This window comes from Poecilia reticulata, chromosome 4, assembly GCF_904066995.2.
Source record: "Poecilia reticulata chromosome 4, P_reticulata-male-v2, whole genome shotgun sequence".
Lineage (NCBI taxonomy): Eukaryota > Metazoa > Chordata > Actinopteri > Cyprinodontiformes > Poeciliidae > Poecilia > Poecilia reticulata.
Window position 1 is genome coordinate 22,918,056 of NC_088833.1, and position 26,446 is coordinate 22,944,501.

General features: G+C 39.8%; 2 protein-coding genes across 3 annotated transcripts in view; one reads left to right on the plus strand and one right to left on the minus strand.

Moving 5' to 3' along the window:
* Window positions 1-25,207, minus strand: mef2b (myocyte enhancer factor 2b). Of its 2 annotated transcripts, none has more exons than XM_081606483.1 (9): window positions 25,081-25,207; window positions 11,367-11,436; window positions 9,335-9,538; window positions 8,760-8,888; window positions 8,429-8,612; window positions 7,476-7,624; window positions 7,144-7,258; window positions 5,134-5,230; window positions 1-3,360 (listed from the first exon to the last, which is right to left on the minus strand). In XM_081606483.1, the coding sequence occupies exons 2-9, from the start codon at window positions 11,418-11,420 to the stop codon at window positions 3,048-3,050; spliced, it is 1,245 nt and encodes a 414-aa protein (XP_081462609.1). In that variant the 5' UTR covers window positions 11,421-11,436; window positions 25,081-25,207; the 3' UTR covers window positions 1-3,047. The 2 variants fall into 2 exon arrangements, with proteins under 2 accessions (XP_081462609.1, XP_008405458.2); XM_008407236.3 differs by lacking the exon at window positions 25,081-25,207 and adding an exon at window positions 16,731-24,087.
* The window catches only part of tmem221 (transmembrane protein 221), a 5,257-nt gene continuing 3,558 nt past the window's right edge, over window positions 24,748-26,446 (plus strand). Inside the window, exon 1 of the mRNA XM_081606484.1 lies at window positions 24,748-25,339. Within this exon, the coding sequence (XP_081462610.1) occupies window positions 25,035-25,339 (305 nt within the window). The 5' untranslated portion in view covers window positions 24,748-25,034. The remainder of the gene's footprint in view (window positions 25,340-26,446) is intronic.

Consider the following 26,446-nt stretch of genomic DNA (forward strand, 5'->3'; position numbering starts at 1 on the left):
TGTGAGGCGTAGGTTTTCCGCATCTCAGGCCCCATCAAAGGCTAACGGCAACGTTCATCCTGACTGCTCTGCTGCTGTGTCTTCATGATGTTTGATCTGTAATATTATCCAACATTTCCTGTTCATTTATGCAAAAGAAGGCAATTAATTAGCGTCATCAGAGAAAAGGAGGCTAAACACGAATGCACGCCACAATTTTGAAACTTGTATTTCTATAAAGTTTTGGAATCTGAAAAAGAGAAAAGTGCCCTGACTGTTTTCTTAGAATGGTCTTGTCTTAAATCGGACATCATTTTCTGATAATTGTGCTTTATTTCCGTTCTTATTTAAAAAAAAATAAAATAAAAAATCACAAATGCCCCATGACAGCAGTCAGGAGATGAAATTTGAGTAATAAAATAAAATATCACATCTATGATTAATCGACATGGGAACTCGGGAAGAACTTGTGTCCGACGTCGTACTGAAAGGTGACTCCATCTCCTCGCCGGTGTCAGTGAGGACAGCTCTGCGCCTCCTCAGCCGACCGCTACTCTGGTTGCTATAGTGATTTCCTATGTATGTCTGTGCAGGGGACCCAGACATACCCCAGCCTGGGTTGAGGCTGTCCTCAGGGGAGCAGACCAGACATGACCCCGGTGAAAGTCTCTTTTCTGATTCTTTGTTGTCTTCCCTCCAAAAAAACAAAAAACAAAAAAAAGAGTCGGTCCATGCTGGTGTCAGCCTCTCCTCGTTCCCCGTTTGGCTGTGAGCGGGAAGGCAAATTCTCCGTGGGTGGGGTTTCCGTAAAATGCTCCTTCACAGTCAACGCGAGACAACCAGCTGTGGAAATGAGCCCTTTTATACTGAACAAATGTAGTTTTTTTTTCTCTCTCTCTCTCTCCACAGACATAAAGGTCTCCGGGCTTTTAAGCAGCCCATTCTGGCTGCGAGGTGAGGAGCATGACAGGGCCGTGACATGATAATGAGGGAGTGTGTTTGCATGTGGGTTCAAAAGATAGAAAGTAGGTGAAAAAAATAAAATAAAGGGAAATAAATGGCATTTTTATCAGCCTTCAGACAACGCAAAACAGGCAACGGATTCGCATTTTCTCTTCAAAGCGAGATATTTAACTAAATGTTAGATGTTAAAGTTAAAAAAAAGACAAAAGCGAGAGAGAGAAAGAAACCAGGAGCATAAGGTACGAATTAAAATGTTTTTTATTTAAAAGGATTCACGACAAATGTCAAATAAAAATCAGTCTCTGTTCTGCTGGAGAGGAACTCAACAAACATTAGAAAAAAAAAGAATCTGCAGTAAAATAAGAATACTAATAAAAACTCTTTTTTTTTTTTTTTTAGATATATAAACGCATAACATAAAAACAAAGATAACTCCGCCGCAGAGGTTCGATGTGGCGACCTCTTTTCACTGAGGTAAAACATGAACCTGAACCTCCATCAGGTCATGGACATCCTTTTTTTTTTTTTTTTTTTTTTTAAGATAACCAATCAGCGACAGAAAGCTTACCGCATACAGCCTCAGCCTTATGAGGTGCGATAGTGTGACATAATACCACCCCCTGGAGGACAGGAAGAGGAAATGATCTGAACGTCTTCTGAACGGCCACCAGCAATTTTTACTACACATCAATGAACCAGATGCAGCTAAAAAAGAGCAGAGCAATAGAAAAGCAAAGATTTGTCACGCAGATTGTCCCATATCTGTACATCATGAAGAGGTGAGAGACGGCAGCCATGGTAACAAAGCCTTATTTGACCATGTTCAATTCAGCACCATCCACATTTATCATTGGTATTAAAGATAAATACAATAAGTTCACTGTTTTTTTTTAATTATTGTAGCCTAATATTACACTGGAAAATGCAAACTTTAATTTATTAATGAGTCCCGTTTTTTTTGGCTACTTGTTAGAAGGAAGGCCTGTATTTTGTGCCAACACACAGTGAACAGAACGGTAAGGGAGGTGAAGAAGGAAAATCTAAGCAAATGGGGGACGTGGATATTTCTTTTGGTTTCGCAGGATTTAACATAAAGCTTGGGGATAGCATTTGCGCATCATTAAAAAGGAAAAAAAATCTCCCTCATTTGGAGATATATATATATATATATAAAAAGAGAGTTAAAGCTTAAAATGTGTCAAACCTGAGAGCAAGAAGAAAAAGCAGCAGGTTCCAATTGTGAGAACTCTGCTTTAAACGAGGCAGGCGTGTTCACATGGAGTCTGAAAACGGTTTGGATGTTAGTGGGTTAGCCTAGCATCGCGGAGGTAATCTGTGAACAAGAGCCGCTCCTACAGGGGGAAAATGAGACTTTTCAAGTTTACATTTATGATTGAAGAACAGAATAAAAGTAAAAGTGATTGCTTTTGCATACAAATTAACTTCACTGCATATTTTTAGACTGGTTCTTGAACGAGATATTTGTTTATATGTCAGACTGAATTCTTAAGTTTCCAATCGAGCCTTTTGTTTGCTCATTTCAAAACCTTTTTTTAAATTATAATTTAGAAGTCTGATTTTGACTGATCAATTAGTCAAAACCGATCAGTCAAAATACAATAATTAGCTTAAGCGTTTTAAAGTAGATTTTCATCAAACTTTGCACTTTCTAAAATAAGATAAATTTCAATGTTTATTCAGTTTTTTTAAAGGGTGCTTCATGTCTTGTTTCAGCCCGGACTCGGAAGAGATGCTGCTTTAAAGGCCAAATGTATTTTCAGAAACCTTTAAACTTCTGGGGAAACTCAGCTAGTCTTTAACTATTTCCCAAAGCTGCAAAACAAACAAACAAACAAAAAAACATAATCAAACTGTATTTTGTTTCAGCACAGAAAAATCTAAACCAAAAGAAGAAAGTCTGTATGCATCTATCGCCTCGTAGGATCAAGCGAGTGACTTGAAGGGAGGATTTCTTTCCCACCCTGGAGAGCCCAGCTCTGTGAGACGAGACGTCCCCAACGGGGTCGGTGGGGGACGCTCTAGAAAACATCTCGACCCCGTCGGGTTTTGTTGGCAGCCGTTGAGCGGGAGGCGGTGGCAGCTGGCTATCTCTGCCAGCCGTCGCTCATCTCCAGCTGCCTGACAGGCTGCCCTCGCTCCTCTCCGTCCTGCGGGTAGCCGGCTTTGGGAAGCTCCTTCGTCCTGATGGCCGGGTGGGCTTCCGGAGGGCTGTGGCGCGCCACGTCGGCGTTGCCCGTGGGCGAATGCTGCCGGAGGTGGTGCAGACGAGGGGAGGACGGAGAGCACATGTGGTCAGGCGAGCTTCGCTCCGATTTGATGCTGAGGTTCAAGGAGGCAAGATGAGAGGAGTTGGAGGAGCAAGACTGGGGTGGGAAGGAGCACCCCCCGCTGGACATCCTGGGAACAACAAGTTAAAGTATCAGTTAACGGCACATTCACACCAAAGGGGCATCATCTTGCTTAATCTCTGATACAGTACAGTGCTGAAGTATTCCTTCCCCTTGTCCTTTTTTTTTTTTTTGCAATTTATCACAATAAAGCAGGAAGCCTCTTGGCTTGTAATGTTTTATACACCAACTCCAAATATCTCATTAGTGTAAAGTCAAAGAAAAATTATTTTAACATGAAATAAAATGTTTTTTAAAAATCCTTCAAAGAAGAGTACAGAGAAGAAAATCATTTTTGGAATAAAGTTCATTTGCAGTTTGCCACAAGTCATGTAGGGACACTGCAAACCTATCAAAGAAGGTGCTCTGGTTAGATAAGACCAGAATGTAACCTTTGGTCCATATGCGTAACGCTATGTGTGGTGGAAAAACTAAGATTGAGCACACCGTCCTCCTAGTGATACAAGGTAGTGGCGGCATTATGCTTCGGTGACGCTTTTTCTTCAGTGGAGATAGAGAAGTTGGTCGGAGTTGATGGGAAGACAGACGGGGCTAAAAAAAGGGCGATGCTGAGAGAAAACCTGCTTGAGACCACAGAGGACTTGAGACCTGGGTAGCGGTAAACCTTCCAGCAGCACAATGACTCTAAACTTACCCCCAGAGCTACAAAGAAACCGTTCAGAACAAATCATATTTCACGTACGGCTTGAAAATATCTTGTTAATGTCAAAGTTGATCCAATCTGACAGAGGTTGTGCTTTTTTTCTACAAAGATGCAAAGCTAGTTGAGACGTGCTTCGAAACATTTGCTGATGTAATTGTGGCAGAAAAAAAAAAAAAAAAGAGCCGACAAACTGCTGACGTTACTACAGTACCGACTGAAGATGAATGCAAGCCACAATTTTCTTCCTCTAAGTAATAATAATTTTTTTTTTTTTTTACTCTTTCACATAAACTCACTAAAAACTACAAAGATGTTTGTGTTTGCAATGGGAAACAACATGGGGCAGTTCAAGAGAGTAGGAATGCTTTTGCACATAATTTCTGCATATTATGTGCAAAAGAAGAAATGTCAGTCAGTATTATGAAAGCATGAACAGGTTTTTCTTTTTTTCTTTTGTACTTTGGTCTTTCCTGCTTTCACAACGTGACATGCATTTTTATCAATAAATTAATAAGCTATTTCTTTGATTTCCTCATATGTGATTCAGACGCGAACGCAGATTGAAAACCAAGGTTTGTAAGACTTTTAGACAACTTCCTCCCGAGGCGCCTGCAGTTTCTATTTCAAGGTTGAGATCCACAAACGCTTTGCATGTCATGGGGTCGGCTACCAGAAAGACAGAAACAAATACTATTTTATGTTTCATTTGCTTCGCTTCTAGACTTCATCTGAAGGTTTTCTTTTGGTTTCTCAAGATTTATTGTTTCATTAGAGCCGGCGTCAATTTTGGTTTTACTTTCAATACAGAGAAGTCTGACCAACACTGTAATCTGCCATCTCTCAGCGACCTGATAGATAAAACAATATTTCCCCTTTTCCGTCACAGAACTCTCTCTCTCTCAGTGTTGAAGGTATCTGTAGATGTGTCTCCTTTTGATAAGTCAAAAACTGCAACATTATTCCTCTGGCTTAAAATAAAATATATGTCTACAGTTGGTTACAGAGAAATCTAACAGAGGTTCCTGCATTTTACTCCCCTAGTTTTCTGAAATCAGATGGAAACGAACATTTGAACAAGAGACTATCTCCTGCAGACACAGGACCAGTTTTATGACTCACCCTGAGCTGATATGAGGACTCTGAGACTCATGCTGCCAGGGATTCACCGGTCCTCGCTGTAAGCTGACAGAGTGAAAGAAACCAGGCTGGCTGTACTCTAAAACAAAGAGACAGACAAGAACGTCAAGAAAATCATCTCCAAGATGCGCGAGACAACAACAACAACAAAACAGCTACACTGCATGAAAAAATACACCAGCTAATTCTTTTAGGAAATAACTCAAACCAGCTTCCTGTCTTAGGGTTGTTGTTTTTAATTTGTGCGCAAAGCTTGAAAAACTGAACAATAAACTACTCTCTGATTGGTAGAGGAAACTAAACTGAGGTTCCCTTAAGTATTTCTCGCTCTTTATATGAGGGGGTGTAAAACTCCAGTCTTCGTGGGTCGGTGCACTGCAACTTTTAAGATGCGTCTCTGCTTCAAAACTTGAACGAGGCTCAACTGTACGCTGAGGAGGTTATTTGGTAATTCAGCTCAGGTGTTCGCGACCAGGGACACATCTAAAAGTAGTTGCGCAGCAGGAACCTTGAGGCCTCACTTCACAATGGTGCATACTTCACGCACTGTCACTTCATGTCACCTGATGACCCTGGCTGTCTCCAAACAGCTTTCGGTGTAGGAGTACGCTGGAACATTTGTCTTTCATTAAGACGATAAAATCGAACTCCATCGGTTTTTTGGAGTTAAGGATGACATTTATGGTTTCGGTTGCGGATTTCATAGCAGTCGGCGCGGACAGCTGCTGCTGACCATTCAGCGAACGCTGACTTGCCAGTTGCTGTTTGAAAGCTGCCTTTGAGGAATGGGCGCGCTCGAGTCAGGAGTCTGCGAGCAAGCTTCACTGTGCTGGTAAACCAGGAAAGTTAAAAATAATCACAAAAACACGAAAAAGCTTAAGAGGAAAATAGAAGAAGGAAGTTGAAACTACCGACAAATTCGTCTCTAAAATGGATGTAGTTCCCAATGCAATAGAGGTGTCACTTTCTTATTAGTGTCACCTGCCATTTTTAGTCTTAACTTGTGAAGAATGCAGCAGGTTGACTGCACCTCAAGCACAAGCATTTACATTTGTGGTCTTGTTGTGACGTCGAAATCTGTCCGCCCTACATACAGCTAACAAGTCGAGTATAATTTTTATCTTGGGCCTGGCTTTACTGAGGGCTTTTGAGCCTTTAGCATAGACCTCAGCCTTGGATCCTTTGCATGTCCATTATGCTATCGCAACATATAATCAGTAAATTAGTGAAAAACTGGGAAGTTAAGGAAAATAATGAATATTTTCTTTTTTTTTTTTTTGCTTTCAGAGCAAACTAAAAAAGAAATACAGTATATGTCCCCCCCCCAGTATATGAAATTTTTTCTTTTAGGACACAACAAACAACAAACTTAACATTGTAAACATGTACTTATACACACTTCGGTATGTATATGTTAAAAATATGATTTGGATTTGTACTCAGGCCCCTTTACTCTGATATCCCCAAAAAACATCCAGGGCAACCTTCATAAGTCACATTTAGCAGACTGACTCCCCGTGTTTGTCATGTAATTTCAGTATAAATCCAGCTGATCTGTAAAGGACTCAGAGGTTTGTTGGAGAACATTAGTGAACAAACAGCATCAGGAAGACCAAGGAACGCAGCAGAGATAAAGAGCCGGATAAAATCACACCAGGGTTTCAAACCTAAACTAACAGGCCAGGCTAGGAGAGCAAGGTGACTCTGGAAGAGCTATAGATATCCACGGCTCAGGAGGAAGTTGACAGGAAGTATTTCAACAAAGTTTAGTCTGGAAGGCAGAATATAAACACACGCTACAGTTTTCAGATTTTGTTTTTGCAAAAAAAAAATTATACACTGATTTCTGTTCGTAACATCAAATCTCTTAAAACAATACAACTTAAAAATAAAAATTTGAAAAGAAAAAATGTACAAAGGGTACACATATATATATATATATCTTTTTTTTTTTTTTTTACTGTAGAGAAAAATAACTGAAAACAGATTTACCAGAGGCTCCAGCAGGGGGAAGCCCGTAGCCCCCCAAACTGTGACTCAGGAGACCTGCTTTACCCATCGCCACCATCGAGCTGCTGCTGTGCAGGCCCTGGTACAGCAGACTCCTCTGATGATGAGGAGGAGAAGCACAAATAGTGAAACACAAAATATGCAGTGATGTCACTCCTTTGTGACTTGTAACCACTATTGTAATGAGAGATGAGGGCGAGTGAGAAAGCAAACTGTGAAATTACGTTACAACTGGCAGGTAAAAGAGTCGTGCATTGGTCTATAAGCCCAGCAACTGGCAGATTGTTTCATTTTTGATCGCAACAGATACTCACAGCAGAGTTGTGGTTTACTCTTGTGGCCCCCATGGCCTGATTAGCAGTGTCTGCCCGCAGGTTTTCGCTGCCCAGGCTCAGAGGGGGAGGGCTTTTCATGTCCAGAGCTCGGTTCAGGTTGCCGTGGGAGAACACGGAGTAGCCGATGCCTAATCAGAGGGAGAGACCAGAGGGGCGTGAATGGAGTCCAAAGCTTACTTCACCTATCGGCGACTAATTTATTAAATGCCACATTCTTCACCACCTTCTTTTGCAAACTAAAAGCTCAACACTAATATATTTCTTGATGCAAGTAAAAAAAAAAAAAAAAAGACCCACAGGAGCTTTTTTGCACTGTGACAAAATCTGTCTCGAGATGACGGAGGTAAAAATTTTGTCATTTAAAACCAAAATCATTGCGAATCGCTACGAGCGATCGGCAGCTAAAGATGAAAATTGTAAAAGAGGCCGACACGACAGGCAGGTGTGATGCATTCGGTGCAAAAACCACAAAACTGGTTATAGCTGCTGTTACACTGGTGGAGGGCCAGTTTCACAAAAAAAGGTTCACTGCATGTCTGGATTAGTGTACACACACACACACACACACACACACACACACACACACACACACACACACACACACACACACACACACACACACACACACACACACACACACACACACACACACACTTCCTGTGAGTTCACAGCCAGCTGCACAGAGGGGTGACAGCATACACATGAAATTCACTGCGAACTCTCAGTGAGAATATAAAAGAATGCTGGATGGATGTTTTTATGCGCATCACTCTGTCTCAAATGGAAAACTCTACGATAAATGTTTCAAATTTTACTTAGCATGAAATTAAATTTTGTAAATTATTTAAGATATTGTACAAATTTTGCTTTTGTAAAAAAAAAACAAACATATATTTATTCATTTGGTGTTTTACAAGAGCTGGTGTGCATACCTGGATGTGGGGACATGAACGCCGCGTGCGGTCCTGCTGGACTCGCAGAACCCGAACGAGAGCTCAGAGCTTTAAATCCGGGGGGCCGGTGGGACGCTGCGCCGGACACCGAAGAGTTGGGGAAGCCGTTCTCACACCCGGCGGACACGAGGAACTGAGTCTCTGGTGACAGCAGAGAGGGAGGCTGAAGGACACAAGGAAAGGCGCAGAGGATCAGAACAACAGCGCAACTTCTAAACTGTCACCACCTGAGCATCTGCGCTGCGAAAAAAAATCTGTCGACTCGAGCGAGTGAAAGCAGAAGTGTGTGTGTGTGTGTGTGTGGACTGACACAGAAGCGCTGGCGAGCCACAGACAGGTCCATGCTGTCGCTGCCGGGATACTTGTCGGCTGCCGCCTGCGCACTCTCCTCGCTGTCGAGCTCGGAGACATCCAGGCCGTGGCCTTTCCTGCGCAGCGTCTGATGCAGGAAAAACAAAGGTTGCATGTTGAAACGTGCCAGTCATGGAAAAATGGTTTAGAAACACATCCTCCCGCGTTCATTTGTTTCGGAGTTTGCCATCTATAGCTTTATGACGCATCATTTTATCAGAAAACGTAAAACATTCTGCTAATAAAACTCTAACAGGGCCACAACGACATCAGTTAGAATATATTCAGATTTTCCTCTCTCTTTTGCAACGTTTCCAACATTTTCTGTGACCTTTTGTATTTTTGGCACAGTTAGATTTGTATATGCAAACTGCAAGTTTGTGTGGAATACAAAAGCACCCAATTATTGCACTCCAAACAGTTTCTTGTGATGCTAATTTAGCAACAATTGACATATTTTGCCTAGACTTGATTTTTTTTAATTTTCTTTTAAACTAATTTCGTGGGGTTTCTTTTACAAAGCTCTCACAGTACCTCCAATATGTCGGTGTTGGTGCGACTCTCATGCGGCTCGCTGTACTCTGTGTATTTCAGCAGAACTTTGTCCATGTCGGTGCTGGCGTACTGGAACAGACGGTTGGTGCTGTTGAAGATGATGAGGGCGATTTCGCAGTCACAGAGCACGCTCAGCTCGTACGCCTTCTTCATCAGGCCAAACTTACGCTTAGTGAAGGTCACCTTCCACGGTGAAGACGGAAAAAAACAAACAAAAAATAAACAAAAAACAGATCAGCATGCTGTGAATAAATGCAATATGTTATGTCCTTTTGAGAGCTTAACACGGTCATTTTTAGTTAATTTAATCAGTTCTTCTGCATGTTTTTAATGAGAATGACAGAAGGACACCGATGACAAAAGGGTTTCATTACTGGAGAGAGAGTTTACTCAGATGGTCTTGTTCAAAAAATAAAGTCTTTTGTTTTTTGTTAGTAAAAGATTACTTATTTTGTTCTAAAATCTAACAAGTTGAAATTAATTTCATTAGCTTTCAAATGCTTGTTCAAATTTAAAAGATCCAGAAAAACTTTATTTCAGAGCATCGGGGTAAAATTAGTTCTTTAAACCGAAAAGGTTGTCGACCCCAAGTCTTAACTGTAAAGAGCACGTCATCAAACAGGCACTTTCTACCTGGACTTCACAGTACATACAGTAATCAGTATGTCACACATGTAACATACTCAAGATATCTCAGACTCAAATAACTCAAAGAACAGCGCTCCACGGACAAGCTGCGAACATCAGTCGTCTTCTGTTGTGACCTCAAGTTTCTTTCATCTTGGCTTTCGCTACATATTTTTAAACTATAATCGTCCCTAAACTGCAGGTTTGCACAAACACCTCAGAGGCTAGCGTCTAAATAGAAAAAAAAATACTGCTGTATGTAAACTTTCTTGACTCTAAAATATTTATTTTCTTCATCCTGACGCAGATTTCCTCTTTTCATTTTGGCCTTTTGGTGTCCTCAATTCATTTTCTAAAACCTCTGCAGGTTACACCATTTTATCGGCAGTAAGAAAAAGTTCCATTTTTGACACCAGGACGTAGATCTGATTAGACTTAGAGCACTGCATCACAGAAGAAGTTGCATCCTCTTACCAGACAATTCAGCAAACTATCATATCGACCCACTTTGATGGAACTATTTCTGTCTTGTCAAGACTTAGATAATAGTTTCAAAATCTTATCACTCCTGAAAGTATTTCCTTTATATTTTTGAAGATACAAATATATTTTATTGTACTTTATCTATTTCTTTGTTATTGTTTTTTTTAACATGAGAGGTGTGCAGAGGTTAGCAGGGATGCAGCAAAGTATAAACCCAAGACAAAACAAGAAAACCCCTCCTAGTCAAAATGCAGCACAATGAGCTTTTCTGCCTATCTGCTAATCAAATGTTTAAAAGTCATTTTCTGACTGAAAACAAAAGTTCATAAATGCGTAGAAGCAGAACATTTTAATCGCATCATACGGTGGCAATTTACATGTCAGATAGGCCAGTCTTCGCTCTGGTTGTTTTGGGACATGCAAAACACCACGGGATATTTTTTCCTTCATCTCAGTAGTGCTGCGTCCAAACATGGAAATCTGAAGAATACTGATAAAAATATGTGCACTGAAAATAACAATCTCTTGATATCCAAACTGCAGTCTCTACGGTACTTTGCGCTGAAAACACTTAAATAAATGTGATCTTTTATGTCGGATTAGCCGCTTCTTTTAGCCCGTTCCTACGCTTTGATTTTACTGAACGTATTTGACTGGGTTTTGATCTTCATGACTTTTATTTGCCTGATGAAGCACGTTAGACGTTCCATGTTCCATGTTGCTTTGTTGAACATTTGAATTGTAATAATGAAAAAAAGAAAAAAAGAATATCGAGAGAATGAAAAAAAAAGTCAGTTCCATATCAAACATCGCTTAGCAACTGATTTGAGACTGATATTAAAAATTCACAAATTCACTCAGACAGTTATACTCGTGGTACTCGTGGTATGTGAAGGCTCACCTGTCTGTTTCTCTGGTCAAGAATTCGAGAAATCTGGATTTTCTTTCTCCCCATGTCTTCTCCCACGACTCTGAAAACAAATGATAGTTGATTACGGGACTTTTTAACGTTTTTTTTGCATTTTTGTCACAAACCTGCCAGCTTCCCTTTCAAGGTTAAAAAGCATCCCCATACCATGATGCTGCCACCACCATGTTTCCATGTTGGTCCCATCATTTACGTTTTTCTGGAAACTGCAAATGGCACTTCTGATGGCTTTCTTCCACCGACTGCTTTTGTCTCGCCACTTTTAAATAAAAGCTGGATGTGTGGTCTGTCACTAATAGATTTTTGTTCAATAATGTTCGCTAATAAATTTATGACAGCAGTGTTTATATTTAAAAAATTTAAGTAAAAACACCTGGACTCTTTTTATTGAGCAGGTGACTCCTGAAGGCAACTGGAAACAGGATTTTTTCGGGTGGTATCTTGTGTGCCATTTAGGCAAAAATCCTGATAAATAAAAAATATATAAGAATAAAGGATATTTCTATGCTCTATTCTTACGTGAACGCAGATATTTCAGTTCAACACTTCTACATCCTGGCTCCTGATGGAATTAACTCAACCTAATTCTGGTTACATAGAACTGAAATAAAATAATGCATACCATAATATTTTACAGAATGATTTACTTTTTCGAGCAAAAAGTCTCTCACATCCGTATATTTCTGATGAGAAAATGTCCTCCGTTTGGTTTAAGTGACTCAGGTTCCTTCCTCTCAGTTCATGGGGGTGAGTGTTTATTTTTACCACCATAAGGCGATGTGGTCTGAAGTCAGAGCCACTTTTGCCAGACCATTTGTCCACGCAGACTCTTTCAGTCTGCGTGTGTGACTCCCCCCCCCACCCCCCCTGCCTAGCAGCGCGGTGCTCGAATACACCGCTTGGCCCCAAGAGACGGGGTTAAAAATACAGTCCACGGCTCCTTTTTAGAGGTTCAGCAGGCAATGGCTTAAACCAAACAGTAGAAGGAAAACGGTGTGTGTGTGTGCATGTGTGTTTGCATGTGCGCTTTTGAAAGATGGCCCGACGACGTGAGCCACCCACTCCTCTCTCATGCACAGCTAGGTCGGAGAAAAAGCGGGACTCTGAGGGGCAGAGGGCGTAGACATGGATGGATTGTGGCTGGCTTGAGAATGTTTTGAAACTGTTTTCTTTATTTACTTGGTGTCAAAAACCTTGCTCTCGCTCCTCTGCTGCAGACCATGGCATTGCAGAAGATAAAAACCTGTTACTTTTGCTGGACTCTTCCGCGCTTTGCAGCAAAACAACCAACTTGCACCTCTTATTGGTGACTTCATGGTGACCGCGCGATGCATCTCCAAACCCCCTGAGGAATTTTCCTTGGTTTTCCCCCTTAATTCTAGACGTGTAGCAGAGCTTTCTAAATTTAGTCGCTTGCCCCTGCTGATGCTGCTTGAGCGGATATGGCGCCCATGTTCCCATGACCCCTGAAGTGCCCGCTTGCCCCTCAACGTAAGTTTGGCACAAAGGCATCTGGGTCACTTCTGGTGGAATCCGCTTCTTTGACAATTACCTTATAAAGAGAAATGAAATCCAATGCACCGGACATGTGACACGTCATCACTAAACCTACGATGCCCTTTGTTTTCGCTCTGGCAAAACAAAGGGTGTAATGGACAAATAGGACCACAAAAACCAGTGTTGGTCTATCTGACTGACAACCTTGATACCACAAAGAATTCACACAAGGCCTCAGGCAAGCTCTTGAGCTTTTTTCACACCAGAAGTGAGACAATTTAACCTCATATCAAGACATTTTATGGGTGGAAAGACAGGGAAGTGGGACATATGTTTTAAGCAGCGCGAAAAGATCTTTATCTCACGTCTTTACAGAAGGTTCCCCTCGTCTGCCAAATAACCAAATTACAGCTATCAAGCGCCACAGACTGCTCTGCGAAAAACACTTTACTAAATGGGTAAATATAGCCCCGCATCCAGCCAGGCAGCGCAGAGCTGGCTGCAGTGCTCTTTGTGGTTTCACAGGTTTGTCAAGAGCCTAAAGGCCAAGATGGGCAGGAAAAGCCTGGCTGCGCCTCACGGCTCATAATACAAGATTTCCCATATTAAAACGGCTACTTGAGGTGCGCGTGTGCGTAGATCTGTAACAGGCAGCCAGAATCTGCCTGCTCCTTGTGACCTTTCATCTCGCAGGTTGACTCCTGAGCAAGCCGTCTCTGAGAAAAGATGAAGATGAAAAGGAAAAGGAAAAAAAAAACATGTCTCGTTTGCATGTACTTGAAAACCTCGTGGATACGAGACAGAAGTACTGTCATAGAGTGTCGACTGCACATGAAGAAAGCTGCTCGTGGGTCTGTGATGGAAAACGACTGTTAGATCCGAAAGACAGCAGAAAACAGCAACACCCAGTGCGGCAGGTTTTCCCTGCAACACACCGGAATCCTCTCACGGATCACCGGGAGCTGCACCAGGATGCAGAGAAAAGTAAAAAGAAGAAAGAAAAAAAATCAAACAGGTACATTTCAATCAGTTCGATTTCAATTAACTCACACTGACTGTTTTACGGTGTAAAACAGTCAGTGAACTTCACGCATGAATGAGAAAGGGAAAAAAGTAGGGCATTTGCACAGAATTGAGGGTTCTGCTTTGATGGTTTTCCTTCCATGAGTCATTCAGAGCATGGTGGCGCGGTTCAGAAAGATGGTAAACACGTGCATGCACATCAACTGAGGCAGATCATAGCTGATTATCTGATATCAAAAGAGAGTTCAGGGAGCCATCAGGAATTAACGGGTTAAATGTGGCTTTAGGAGCCGACCTGTGGTCAAAAAGAGACACTAAGTCACTGTGTTATTAAGTTTGCTGCAAAACAATATTATTAATGTTCTTGACAGTAACTTGAGAAAATTCAGACAGGTGTTTCCCTCTGGTTTAACCGCAGCAGCAGGAGCAATTTGCATAACATCATAATCAATATAAAATTATATTTACAACTGAATAAAGTTTCTTCATTCCAATTCTGCAAATGTAGCCAGAGACACAAAAATCCATTTCCTTTCAAATTTATGACAGAGCAGCGTACTTTCAGGGGAAGGTTCGAAAACAACAATATTTAATCCTTAAAGGGTTAGATCTGTAGCAGCGCATGAGATGTTCTGTGGGGAAAATGTGTGTTTAGTTCAATTGGGTTTATTTGTGTTGCGCCAACATACAACAAAAGCCTCAAGGTACTTGGCAGAAAAAAACAACAACCTTATTTTCAAATTCAGTTCAAACCAGGCCAATTCAGTCTAATAAGGTCTGAGTGTCACATCCAGAACCAATAAAATATTCCTGATCACAGCATTATTGATCCTAAGCATATAATAAAAGTCAGCTGATCATTTAACGCCCATTGGTAGAAAGCAGGGTATCTAAGAGCAGCGGACCGCCTTGAGTCATTGACTTTACAGAAATCCAAGCATGTAGCGAACATGTAGCTTCACATGAACGTCAGCAACACTAACATAGACATAACGTTATACTTATCACTCAGTAATGCTTGGTAACAAAAATCATATTTCCACAGGGCTGTAATAAAGTCCAGGGAACCGTTTCTGTATATTTAGGTCAGTTGCAGTCTTTTTAAAAATAGTGCCGCAATGTTAGTTGTTCAGTCTTTGCCGCTCATTTTTTTTTTAACAATTTATTGCATCTTGAGATTTTTTTTGCTTTTATAAATTTAGGTGACCACTGGGGAAAATTCCCCAGTGGTCACTTTACTGGATAAAGCAAAGTAACTTTACTGGAGAGACCGAGTAAAGTTAAGGAATTATAATAAAGTGGCTAAGTCAATGCTGATTTGTCAGATTTGAACAGCATCTTGGTATATGTTTTAACAACCAGCTTTTTAATAATGCATTATTTGTACCCCTTTTTTAACCGTATTTAATTACTGCAGGAGTGTTAAACTATGCTTCTGGATTATTTTTTTTGCAGATGTAACAAAAGAAATGCAAACAAATCACAGACAGTTTAAAGGAATTCATTAAGTTCACATAAACACAAGACCACTTTATAATACTGTATAAGATTATATTTTTCAAAATTATGTAGCATGTATAGACGTTGTGCAGACGGGTTCGGTTCCTCCTTTCAATTTAAGAATTTTTTTTATTTATTTTTTGCCTAAGTGGCATCCAAGACAAAAAAGAGGGATTCCAATAATAAATTATCTAAAGTGATGGACTGAGAAGGAGCGACAAAAAAATCAGCATCAGGTGTGTTCAAGCAGAGACACAGTCAACCTGCTGGTGACTGGAGTTTAATTCCCGTGCAAAGAAATGCAAGGACTTCAGATCCCAAAGTTGAACTGCATCAAACTTCCCATTAAAAAAACAAAAAACAAAAAAACTTATGGGTTATGTAGCTGGACTTCTTAAAAACATATGTATTTTTTATGTATTTATGTTAATTCATAGCTTCTTAATAATCCACATCGACATGTAGCACAAAAGCCTATGTGTGTATATGTGTGTGTCTGTGTCAGCTAGAGGGTCAGACAGTTCATAAACTCACGACAGGCCCGAGCACTGTAATGGTGAGGAAATTTTTGTCTAATTTTAACTGGAGATAATTCAATTGCCTTGATATTTTTGATCGGAGAAGCAATGGTGCATACTCTGGGCACAATCAGGACATTTGACCTTTCTGTAAATAGAGAACGAAAGATTTCAGGACTTCATGTATTTGGTGGGCAGCCATTTAAAGAATTTTTATTTTGTGCAAATAGGAACTGGGCGTCAGTGAAAGCTTACCACAAAATGGCATGACCTCAATTTCCTGCAAAAATCTATCTATCTATCTATCTATCTATCTATCTATCTATCTATCTATCTATCTATCTATCTATCTATCTATCTATCTATCTATCTATCTATCTATCTATCTAAATAATTTGGAAGAGGAAGTATCATGGCATGGGCCAATTCTCACAAAGGAGAGGTATAAATTGAAACAATGACCTCTATAACCTTAGAAATAAAAGTAATGCCAAGGTACGAAACTGGGGTAAATGTTTGTGCATTATTAAACCCAATGTATTGTTTACGTCAGTCAAAATAGAGCGTTTAAGAATAGCCCGCCTGTCCCCGAGTTGCCAAGCACCTCTGTCTAATATAGCTTCATCTACAGACAGCTCGTAATAACACAGCAACAGGTACTTAACTCACAGCTGTGTCATGAAATCTGCCGCACAGGAAACCCAAGGAAACGCTGCTCATTTCCCTTTAAACAACCCCCCCCTCCCAAAAAAAAAATCTACAATCACAATATCTAAACGCACGCAGTTAACAAGCTTACCTTTTTTCTTTTCTGTCGATGTCCTCTATTTTTTCTTCCTACTTGATTTGTTTAGCAAGTGTTACGCCGCACTTGACCAGTTTGAGAGACGAGAAAATAAAGAGACGTGAAGTTGACAATAAGAACAGCAGATATCTATTAAAACGAGCAGGAGTCGTCCCGACGTGCACTCTGCTGCTTGGCTGATGAACAAATATCCACCTGATGCGGACGCAGCGGGAGGTTCAGGAGCGCCGCGCGCCGCTTTCCAACAGCTGGCCGCTGCTGCTGCGCCGCCCGCCTCCCCGCCACCGCACACCGCCTCCCCGCCCCTGCCATTGGACACAGTCCTCAGCCGCCTCCCATCCAGATTCAAACGCACCCCTCTCCAAAACGTACCCGCAGTTTTTGAACAAAAAGAAAAAAAAAAAATGTATTACATTGTAGTTTTTAAAGACAAAGCAGACGAACTAGTCTAGAACGGGGCAATTTCTGAACATTTTATTTTGTTTTTGTGACTGTAAAGTCTTCACAAGGGAAGCTGGCAGGGTTGGCCATTCAAATTCAGCTTTTAGCATTATGTGATTATATATTTCACGTACCACCTTAAATTCAGCAAAGGTCTAAATTAAAGAGAATGTCCACCTTGAAAAAATTAAATATATTAAATATAGAGTTATAGAGCCATTTTTCATCTGAAATCAAATAGTTACAAAAGCTATTTGAACAGCTTTTGTAACTGTTCAAATAGTTACAAAAGCACACACCTATGTTAATTTATTCCAGTAAAAGTAGATTTAAAGCAGGCTTGTGCCGTCTTCGATGTAGCAAAATCTGTTTTAAAAAATTTTCAAAACCGCACAGGTTTTCCATAAAAGCATTCCGACAATTTGAGGAGTGTTGTAATATAACTGCCCTTCCCCAACTTGCTGCTGCACACTATCACCCATAAAATACACTGTAATTCCACAGATTGTTTGCTTCTTTTTTTTCATGGATATTTATGGCATGGGAATTAAAGGAGACACACCCATCCACATCAATTCATCACTGTTATAAAGTATTTTACAACAGCAGCCTGTCTCTCAACTAGCTGACTGTAGTCTTTGTCTCAACTGTAATAATTAATGTTGCATTATTTTAACATGTTTTCTTTTGTATGAAAGCGATTACATACCACAATGCATTTTTTTTTTTGCTTTAAATATCTATGTTTATTACAGCAACGTCTTTACAAATGTTCATGAATCTTGCAGTGGCTTCAGCCTAAAAGGAACTGATACGGAAAAGAGATAAATAAACGCTGAGCCTCTTCTTGGGTCAGCGCAGAGTAGTTCTGGATCTTGAAGCCCACTTGCTCAGAAGCTCTCAGAAAACATCATCGTGAAATAACGCCTCAGGAACATTTCCCATCATGGTCAGGTCAGTAGCACAACCCCAAACCATGACAACTCCTCCTCTGCGTTTAACAGTCAGAAAGGTGTTGTTATGAAAGCTCTGTTGCTTATGAAAGGAGACCTCTTTAAAGCTTATCAAACATTATTTTTCCATCAATTCATTGCTTTGTTCTGTTATGAAATTTACATCATCTTCAGTCCACCAGAAAGGCTTAAGGCAGCTGAGTTTCAGAGCATAACCAGAAGAATTTGATTCCTGGAAAAGCTTTAAAATCTGCATCACCTGCTTCTGACCTATGTCATTAATAGCGAACTTAAATCTGTCACGTATGCCAGAAATGGTATTGACTGGTTTTGATTAAAATGTTTAAAAAGAACATTTCCTCTGTATGTTTAAGACCATGGCAACAAAAATGTTGATTTACGCTGCCCAAGCCTTGCAGCAAATACTGCTATATAAAGCCTCGACTTCTTGTGAAAAGTCGTCACCATTTGCAAACTTGTGAGCAGTTCAGAGTCATTTCCCCTTTTAGAGATCGCAACCTGGATATCAAGCGAGTTTAAAATACCAACCACTGCATAATCATGAAGCAGATATTAGAGAGAAGGTCATGTATTTATGTGTTTTTGAAGCCCAACTTATCGTAAGACATCTTTCAAAGTGCTGCAGAATGAAAGGCCAAAAAAATGTATTTCGAGGCAAAATGTTGGTCCTAAAGATGCAAAAAATATATATATTGTAAAAACTATGACACTGGTGTGACCTCTCTATAAACATAATGGAAATATCTACTTGAAGATAAGTGAAAGAACAGAAGAAAAGTTTTCATATTCCTGTAATCAAACAGCACTCTAATGTTGTCTAACTTAGTTTTAACAGAGCATTTAAATTTCTTTTGAAGAGTAATTTTTTTATTTAGAAATAATCCCAAACAAAATAAACGTTTATTTCACTGAGCGCCTATTAATTTAGAATTTACCACAGATTTCTAACCAGGTTTTATAGTGAGTCACACTGCAGATTTTGTCCAAACAAGAATGAATCTTTAAAGACAAATAAACACTGTGTTAAAAAAAATGTACACGAAATAGAGAAAACATTTAAATAGGTGCCTTGTTAACCTTCCTTGAAATATTATGGCTACATTAAGTGAGAAACACATCAGTCTACAATAGATCGGTGTGTGGTTTTAAAGTTTGTCAGAATCTTTACAATGCCTGTTATTTAAAAAAAATAAAAAAGAATATGCATTTTTTTTAATGTGTTTTACAAAAAATAACAAAGGGCTCATCTATCTTAAATGGGATTTTAAGAAAGGTTGCACAATATACCACAAATTTACCTATTTAATGCAGCATAAAAAGTTTTAGATGAAGAAGTAGTAATTTGGTTCAGTAAATTACTGCTGTCTTTTGTCCCAAGTCATATCATCGCCCCGATGTTTACTAATATTATCGAGTATTGCACGTCTTCCAAAACATTGTCATGATATGGTTTAAAAGAGTCTCTATTCAGTGTACAATAATCCTATCCAGTCAAAGTATTTTGAATTTGCTGATCAAATGTCCAGTATCCTGATAAAATTGCGAAAAAGCCCTTATCTGCTTTATAAACAGCAACAAAAATTAACATCATTAGCAAGCTAAGATACGCCTCCATGTGCTTTTGGAGTGCTTAGTTTGTGCCCAATACCTTACCCCTCCCCCAACTTCCTACTGACTGGACATGCAAAAAAAAAAAGAAAGAAAAAGAAAAGGAAAAAACAATACGATACCGATAGACGCAACTTCTCTCTGGAGTTCCTGAGTTGCCCCGTGACATCTGACACCCTGAGCTGTGAGCCGTACCGCCTGTGTCCAAAAGCTTTAACTGGTATGATAGTTAGATGGCAAACTTGTCATAAATTAATATGCATATTTTCTTGAAAAGTTGAAAAATTGTAGCCTTTTATTTTAATGTGTACCCATTGCATTTACAAATGCAGAAGGCAGAGGTGTGAAAGGTCCTGTCCATAATTTAGTGAAACGTGAGGGTGTAACACTTTAGCATAAAGAGGAAAGGTCAGCAAAAGCTTCATCTTTTCAAGAAAGAATAGGCCAGAGCAAAATAGCAAACAACTTATGTCTCTAAAAACATTTAGTGAAGATATTATGAAGAGAGTTAGGAGGTTTGAGGGGGAAAACACTAAAAATCCAAAGTGTTCGACCATTTAAGTCTTCTGTTGAAGAGAAATCGTTCACATCTCCGTGACTGGTGTATGAATTAGAAGAACATTTGAAAATCAGAGTCTAGTGCAATCTGAAACTATTCTACGTGTTGGCTTTGTGTTTTATAGCCTCGTACGTTTTGTTGGTATAAGCTCACCTCAGATGAGCAGAAAGACAGTCTTTTCCCTTGCTCTGTGTTTTGGCTGCGCTTGGGGACATTTGGACTTCACCTGCTAAGAAAAAGCATAACGGTTTGTGTGCTTTACTGATCTGTCTAAGGTCCACATTTGCATCAGACTGATAAGGAAGAGAAGAATCGGACGAGCTCAGGCCTCGGAGCTTCTGAATTCCTGTCTGTAGCAAGAATCGAATCAAATCCAATCAATTTGTGTTCATGTCACTGCATAGCAAATAGAACGCAAAACGCTGCATATTGTTTATCTGGTGGTTCTGCACTTGCTGCACCATTTGCCTGACTCCGACTATTGAGGTTGAGGAGTCTCTCAAAATGTTCAGAGCCCTGTTCTTGCTGCCACCCCGAAATAGATCCTGCACAGAGAAGGAGGCCCCAAAGATCAGTGACCCGTTCAGCTCCCCTCACTATCCTGCGCAGGCCACACTCTTGTCTGCCACGTGATGCCACCGTAACGTTAAGCTAGAAACTCTGCAGTGATGCCTAAAATTGGTGAAAGTAAATAAAAGAAGCAGTCGTCTAACTTGCACAAGATTCCCCGATGCAACGTGGGTGGGGTCGAGTCAGTGGGGGATTGTCAGGAGGAAGGCAGGACACCAAAGAGTCATGTGGACGAGCCGAGGGTCAAAATTAAAACAACCGGGGCTTCTTGAACGCTTCAGAAGAACCACAGGCTGATTTTCTCCATGCTGTGCTGCATTGATGCAGTAATTCATGCGAAAAGAGGCCGGATAAGTAACAGCCCTGAAAGCATTTGTTGTTCAGTACAAAGATGTATGTTTCAGTAGCCTCACGTTTTTCTATTAAAATCTTTTTTTTTTTTTTTTTGACAATTTGTCACATTTGTCATTTTCTGAAAAACCTAATTTTGGGTTTTCTTTAGCTGTGATCACTAATAATAAATGCTTGGAATGTATCACTCTTTGTAATAATTCTAGTATAAAAGCTTCACTTTTTAAGAAAAAAAATACAATTATTTAACTGAATTACGTTTTTATGACATTCTAAATAATTGCGATGCGCCTGTAACTTTCTGTGAACCGTTTCTAAATAAAACTCAAATCCTTCATTACAAACAAGCATGCAGCCATCAGAATCTGCTGCTAAAATGGATTAGATCACCTAAATATAGCTGTAAAATATAAAAAGCAGGTGACCAATAGCAAGTATCAAGACGAGAAAAAAAAAGGAAAAATAGGATGATCAAAATCAAAACGGGGAGCAGACATGTGGTCAGTTATTATATTTAGAGGTAATAAATGAATCACAGCATGAGCCACATTATTGTCTATTTCTGGGAGGCACAACAATAAACGGTCCTCCTAAAAATAATAGGGCGACAAATTATTAGCAGAGATAATTTGCGTAAGTGTGGATAACAGCTCCATCTCACTGCCTCACACACCATCAGACAAACAGCATGCAGGCGCAGACACACTCGAAAATGCGAGTTCAGACACACACGGTTTGAAATCCCGAGAGGTTTGGTCTCAAACTGTACATCTGATGCAATACTTAGCAACATCCCCTGCAGACCGCCACAGTCTATACCTCCAGGACTCATCTGTAGAAGAATAATGCTAGGTCCCCCCTCTACTCATACAACAAGCAGATCACCTGCTGCAGAGAGGAATCTTTATGTTTCCAAATGGGATTTTGTTCGCGTATTTATTTTCTTTTGTGACTTTAGGTGAAACCTTCAGCAGTGCAGTGGACCGTCGGGGTAATCGAATGACAACCATATTCATACCATACTTGGAATCAGTGATAAATCAAGTAAAGGAGAAGAGCCGTGCAGAGATAAAGGTGCTTTTGAGATCTTCTCATCTTTTTTTTTTTTTCTTTTTCCTGAAACTTCTCACTTCTGCTTTCGACAAGATCAGCCACGTCCCTTTTAGAGCATGTGGTGAAGCTGTCGGATTCAGAAATAGCCTGCATGGTCAGTGTACATGTGTGAGAGCAATTGTTCACATTGTGCGTCTTTATAGCTACAGCCTTATCTGCATCTCAGCAGAATAAGGGTTACACCTTTACCTTCCCACCAACCCCCAACTTGTAACAGAACAGATAGGCCTTTGTAACAAAAGTCGCAGGCTTTAAGTGTGTCAAGGTGCTTGTGGTTTATCACTGTGTTTATGAAGAGCATGTAAAAAATAATAATAATTTTCCTTAAATTGGATTAAAATGAATGGTAAGGAACTTGCTGTAAAAATTTGGCAAAAAAAAAAGAAGTTTGTCTTATGAAAAAAAATTTAATAAATCTGATAAGCCGTGCTTTTTCTGGAGAAGTGAGAGAGGATTTACGAAAAAACTGAACACAAATCAAAAATTAAAAAGCATGTTTTAAAAAATAGGGAATATATAAGCCAAAAGAAGGAGCTCAGCTGCCTGCAAAGTCTTCAAGCTTCAGTGTAGCTCACAGCTAACAAGGTCCCATTTTGAACACAAGGAATTCTAAGAATGCCCAAAGCATTCGCGTTATTTGTTTCGTCTCTCCTCAGTTTAAATGCTTTATTCTACCTGCAGTAGATGATGTAGTGTCCTGTTGAAAAGACCAGCAGTAATCCTTTAATCACTTCACGAGGAGAGAGGATGGCTGTTCATGCAACAGCATAAGAAGTAGGCTAATCTAAAAGTAGACTGCAGCCTTTTATCATATTATGTGCAGATTATTTTTTGCAAGATGTAGAAGTACGCATAGTAGGACGAATTGATGTTGTGTTATTTGAGTGAGTTAAATGATGCTTCAGGAGTCCACAAAAACTGATTTAGAAATGTTTTTGTTAAACTTTTTTTTTTTTTAGATTATTACTTATGATATTTTCTGTGCAAAACCTACTCTGTATATGACAAATCTGAAGTTACAGAAGCTGATCTGAAAGCCTGATTTTGCAATACAGATGTGAGGTTGTTAGTTTTTCCTAAATATATTTATTACAGTCGTTTATGACCTGTAATAAACAAGTAGATCCACTTTTGGTTGAGTATGTCCAACAGGAAACATCTCCCTCTTCTTACACATTGTAAAAATGTGTAAGATGCTTTGTTGTTTAGCATAGAAGCATCATCTTTTTAATGATGCTTCAATTAGTAAACACAAAGCCTTTAATGTGAGTATGTTTGATAGCTGAGAAGAATTGTGGCACATAAAAAAAATACACATATTTTTTCTGTAATCACATCTAATGGCAGCCTAACAATTCTTGTAAAATAAATGAAAGCATTTTTTTTGTTAACAATACTTTACATTTTAGGTTGATCTGAGGGTCCACTTACTTTCAGTTGTAACCCACGTTTTACTGTTTTTTTGTTTAGAAATGTGACACAGGTGCCCATTTCTCTTGGCCCCTCCTAACACTGGGAAAGGCAGGAGAACATGTTGCTTAATTTACACAAATTTTTGTTGATCTTATTAAAGCTGGAAATGCTGAAGAGAAAAAAAATAGCTTCTGGACTGAACTTACTCACTTTAGTTCAAGTAGAACTTGAAAAGTTTAAAACATCTGGAACTGACGAACGAAGCTTGTAGAGAACACATTCATGACAAAGCACAGCGAGGAGGAAGGTGGGAAGAGGCGAGAAACATATCCAAAGAAGAGAAGTTTTAAGCCTATCACTGTGAGGGAGCTTTAATTTTTTTGGATCTTGTCTACAATCTCCAACTTGTTGAAAATGGTCACAACTAGCAAGCCTGTGCATAGTCACCTGTAAAAAGTTCCTAAGGGACATTTATAGAAAGGACAACTACAGTTGCTGCAATTGCAATAGTAATTATAAAAAGCTTGTTACAAAAGGGCCCCTGGGACCGTCATCCTCATAAATCTGGCCCTAAAAACAGTGACAAAAATGTATTGCATTACAACCGTTTTATTATTAATAATATTAATAAAGCACTTACCAGGAGTGAAAACAAGTGTTTAGAGTGCGATATGTTTCATCTTCAGTGAAAACATGTGGATGAAAACTGACAAATAATAATTTAGTTAGATTAAGTCAACAAAAATAATAATAAATGTATTTAAAAGCAGAACAAATCCTGCTTTACTCAGAATAGTATTCATTTATGTAATGACTAAACGCTTTTAATGTAATGGGCTCATACCTATTATTTGAAGTTGTAATTCTCACAAGATAAATAAAAAAAAGTGAGCACTTTTTATCGACTCATATCGTATGTGGGACATTATGATCAGTCCTGTCATTGTTTGATGACTTTGTTCGGGACGCTCTCCCGTGAATACGCCAAGCCATTGTTTCCGACGGTCCGGGAGAAAAAGTCCATTGTTGCTGCGAACTTTTTAATCTGGGGGATTTAAAGCCCATCACATGCTCAGACAGAGCAGCGGGGCGCCCTGCCACTCAGCTGAAATCCATACCGAGGAAGAAAAGTTTTCCTCCGGACAGGACCTCCGGGAAACATACACTGCAATGCCTGCCCACGGCGCAGGACTGTAGGGACTTGGGGAGTCCCACTGGACGACGGGAAGCTTCTCTTTCCGCCCTTCTGGAGCCAATTTCAGGATAAACATGACGCTCGTGTACAGGCAGAGGTCTTTAATTGTTCTGTCCTTACTGGGAGTGCTGTCGGCCATCATGACCGTCTTATCGGTGATCTTAATATTCCAGCTGCAGTCCCACCAGGCGGCGGTGAAGGAGTCCACCACCGTCGCCTCCTCCTCGGTCATACCCGCTCACGTCTGGCCCGTCCTGCTGCCCGTCTCCACGGTGCTCTCAGCGCTGTCCCTCACCCTCAACTTGAGCTCCGTGGTCGTGAGTCTCCTCCACAGCTACTTTTCCACGGAGGTCTGCAGAGGGGAGCAGGACACCGAGAGGTATTTGGCCTGCTGCAAGCTGAACCGACTGGTTCAAGGAGCAGCCAGTTCCGTCCAGTTGTGACGCAGATTTAAACCATAATTTATAGCTAATTAGAATATTAATTCCACCTGTTGAGGGTTATTCGAACTGCTTTCAAAAATGGGAGATTTACGTTTCAGTTTTTGTCGCTGAGAAGTAAAATTGTTCAGTTTTGGCATGCAGGCTGCTTAGTTTATCAGACTGTAAAACTTACAAAAGCGTCCAACGTTATTGATGAAAAAATACAGTTTTAACCTTCTTGGCTGTTGTTTTAAAACGAAAAACTCCCCTTTTAAAGTGTTATAAGGTGGAAATGTAAAAAAAAATTACTTACTATTCTGTATTAAAAGTTGCTGAATCTTCTGGGAATTTAAACAGCTCTCAGAAAGGTTGATATTAGAACCTTTTGGAATTCTGTCCTCCACATGGTATTTTAAGATTACACGAGGAAAGTTGTAGTAATGCTTCAGGTAACATTCCCTAAAGGTTCTCTAAATGCATAATGAGACATGCAGATACACCTGAGGTTGTGAAAGCTGTAGACAAAATTTGGGGAACCAGCACCCTAACCCTAAGAATCTAATGTTTAGGTTCTCCAATATTACATTTTGAAAGTTGTAGCTTATTATATTCTGTATAAGTTCCCAGAAACTTTATGTGTGTGTGTATTAGTATGGAAAATCAGTAACTTTAACTGAATTTTCTGAGAGGGTCACTTGTTATAATCTTATGAAAACATAATTTATTTAGGGTCAGTAAGGTTAGTTTTTGCTTGGAAAGGTCTTGAATGCTAGTCTATCTTGTTCTTTAATGTTCCATTCAGTTCCAAAAAGAATGTTTTCTGAGATTAAATTGTAAAAATTGTCAACGTTCTCTGAGGATTCTTTCAAGATTATTTACCAAAAAGCTCAGATAACCTTCGGGGAACTTTTCGGGAATGTTCCGTCAACATAAAAGTTGTAGATAACATTTAAGGAACCTCCAAGAACATCATTCCCCTTTACCACAAACTTTCGCTGTCAATGTGGAAACTAACCTTTTAGGAACATTCTCTAAAGGTTCCCTGAAGGTTAGAATACCATTTA

What these genes read in the sequence shown, in the direction of transcription:
- mef2b (XM_081606483.1), bottom strand. Translation starts at nt 11,420, where the DNA reads ATGGGGAGAAAGAAAATCCAGATTTCTCGAATTCTTGACCAGAGAAAC. An exon ending in GTTCATGTCCCCACATCCAG is followed by an intron (nt 7,625 to 8,428) that starts GTATGCACACCA and finishes CCCTCTGATTAG; the next exon opens with GCATCGGCTACTCCGTGTTC. An exon ending in AGTCCTCATATCAGCTCAGG is followed by an intron (nt 3,361 to 5,133) that starts GTGAGTCATAAA and finishes TGTTGTTCCCAG; the next exon opens with GATGTCCAGCGGGGGGTGCT.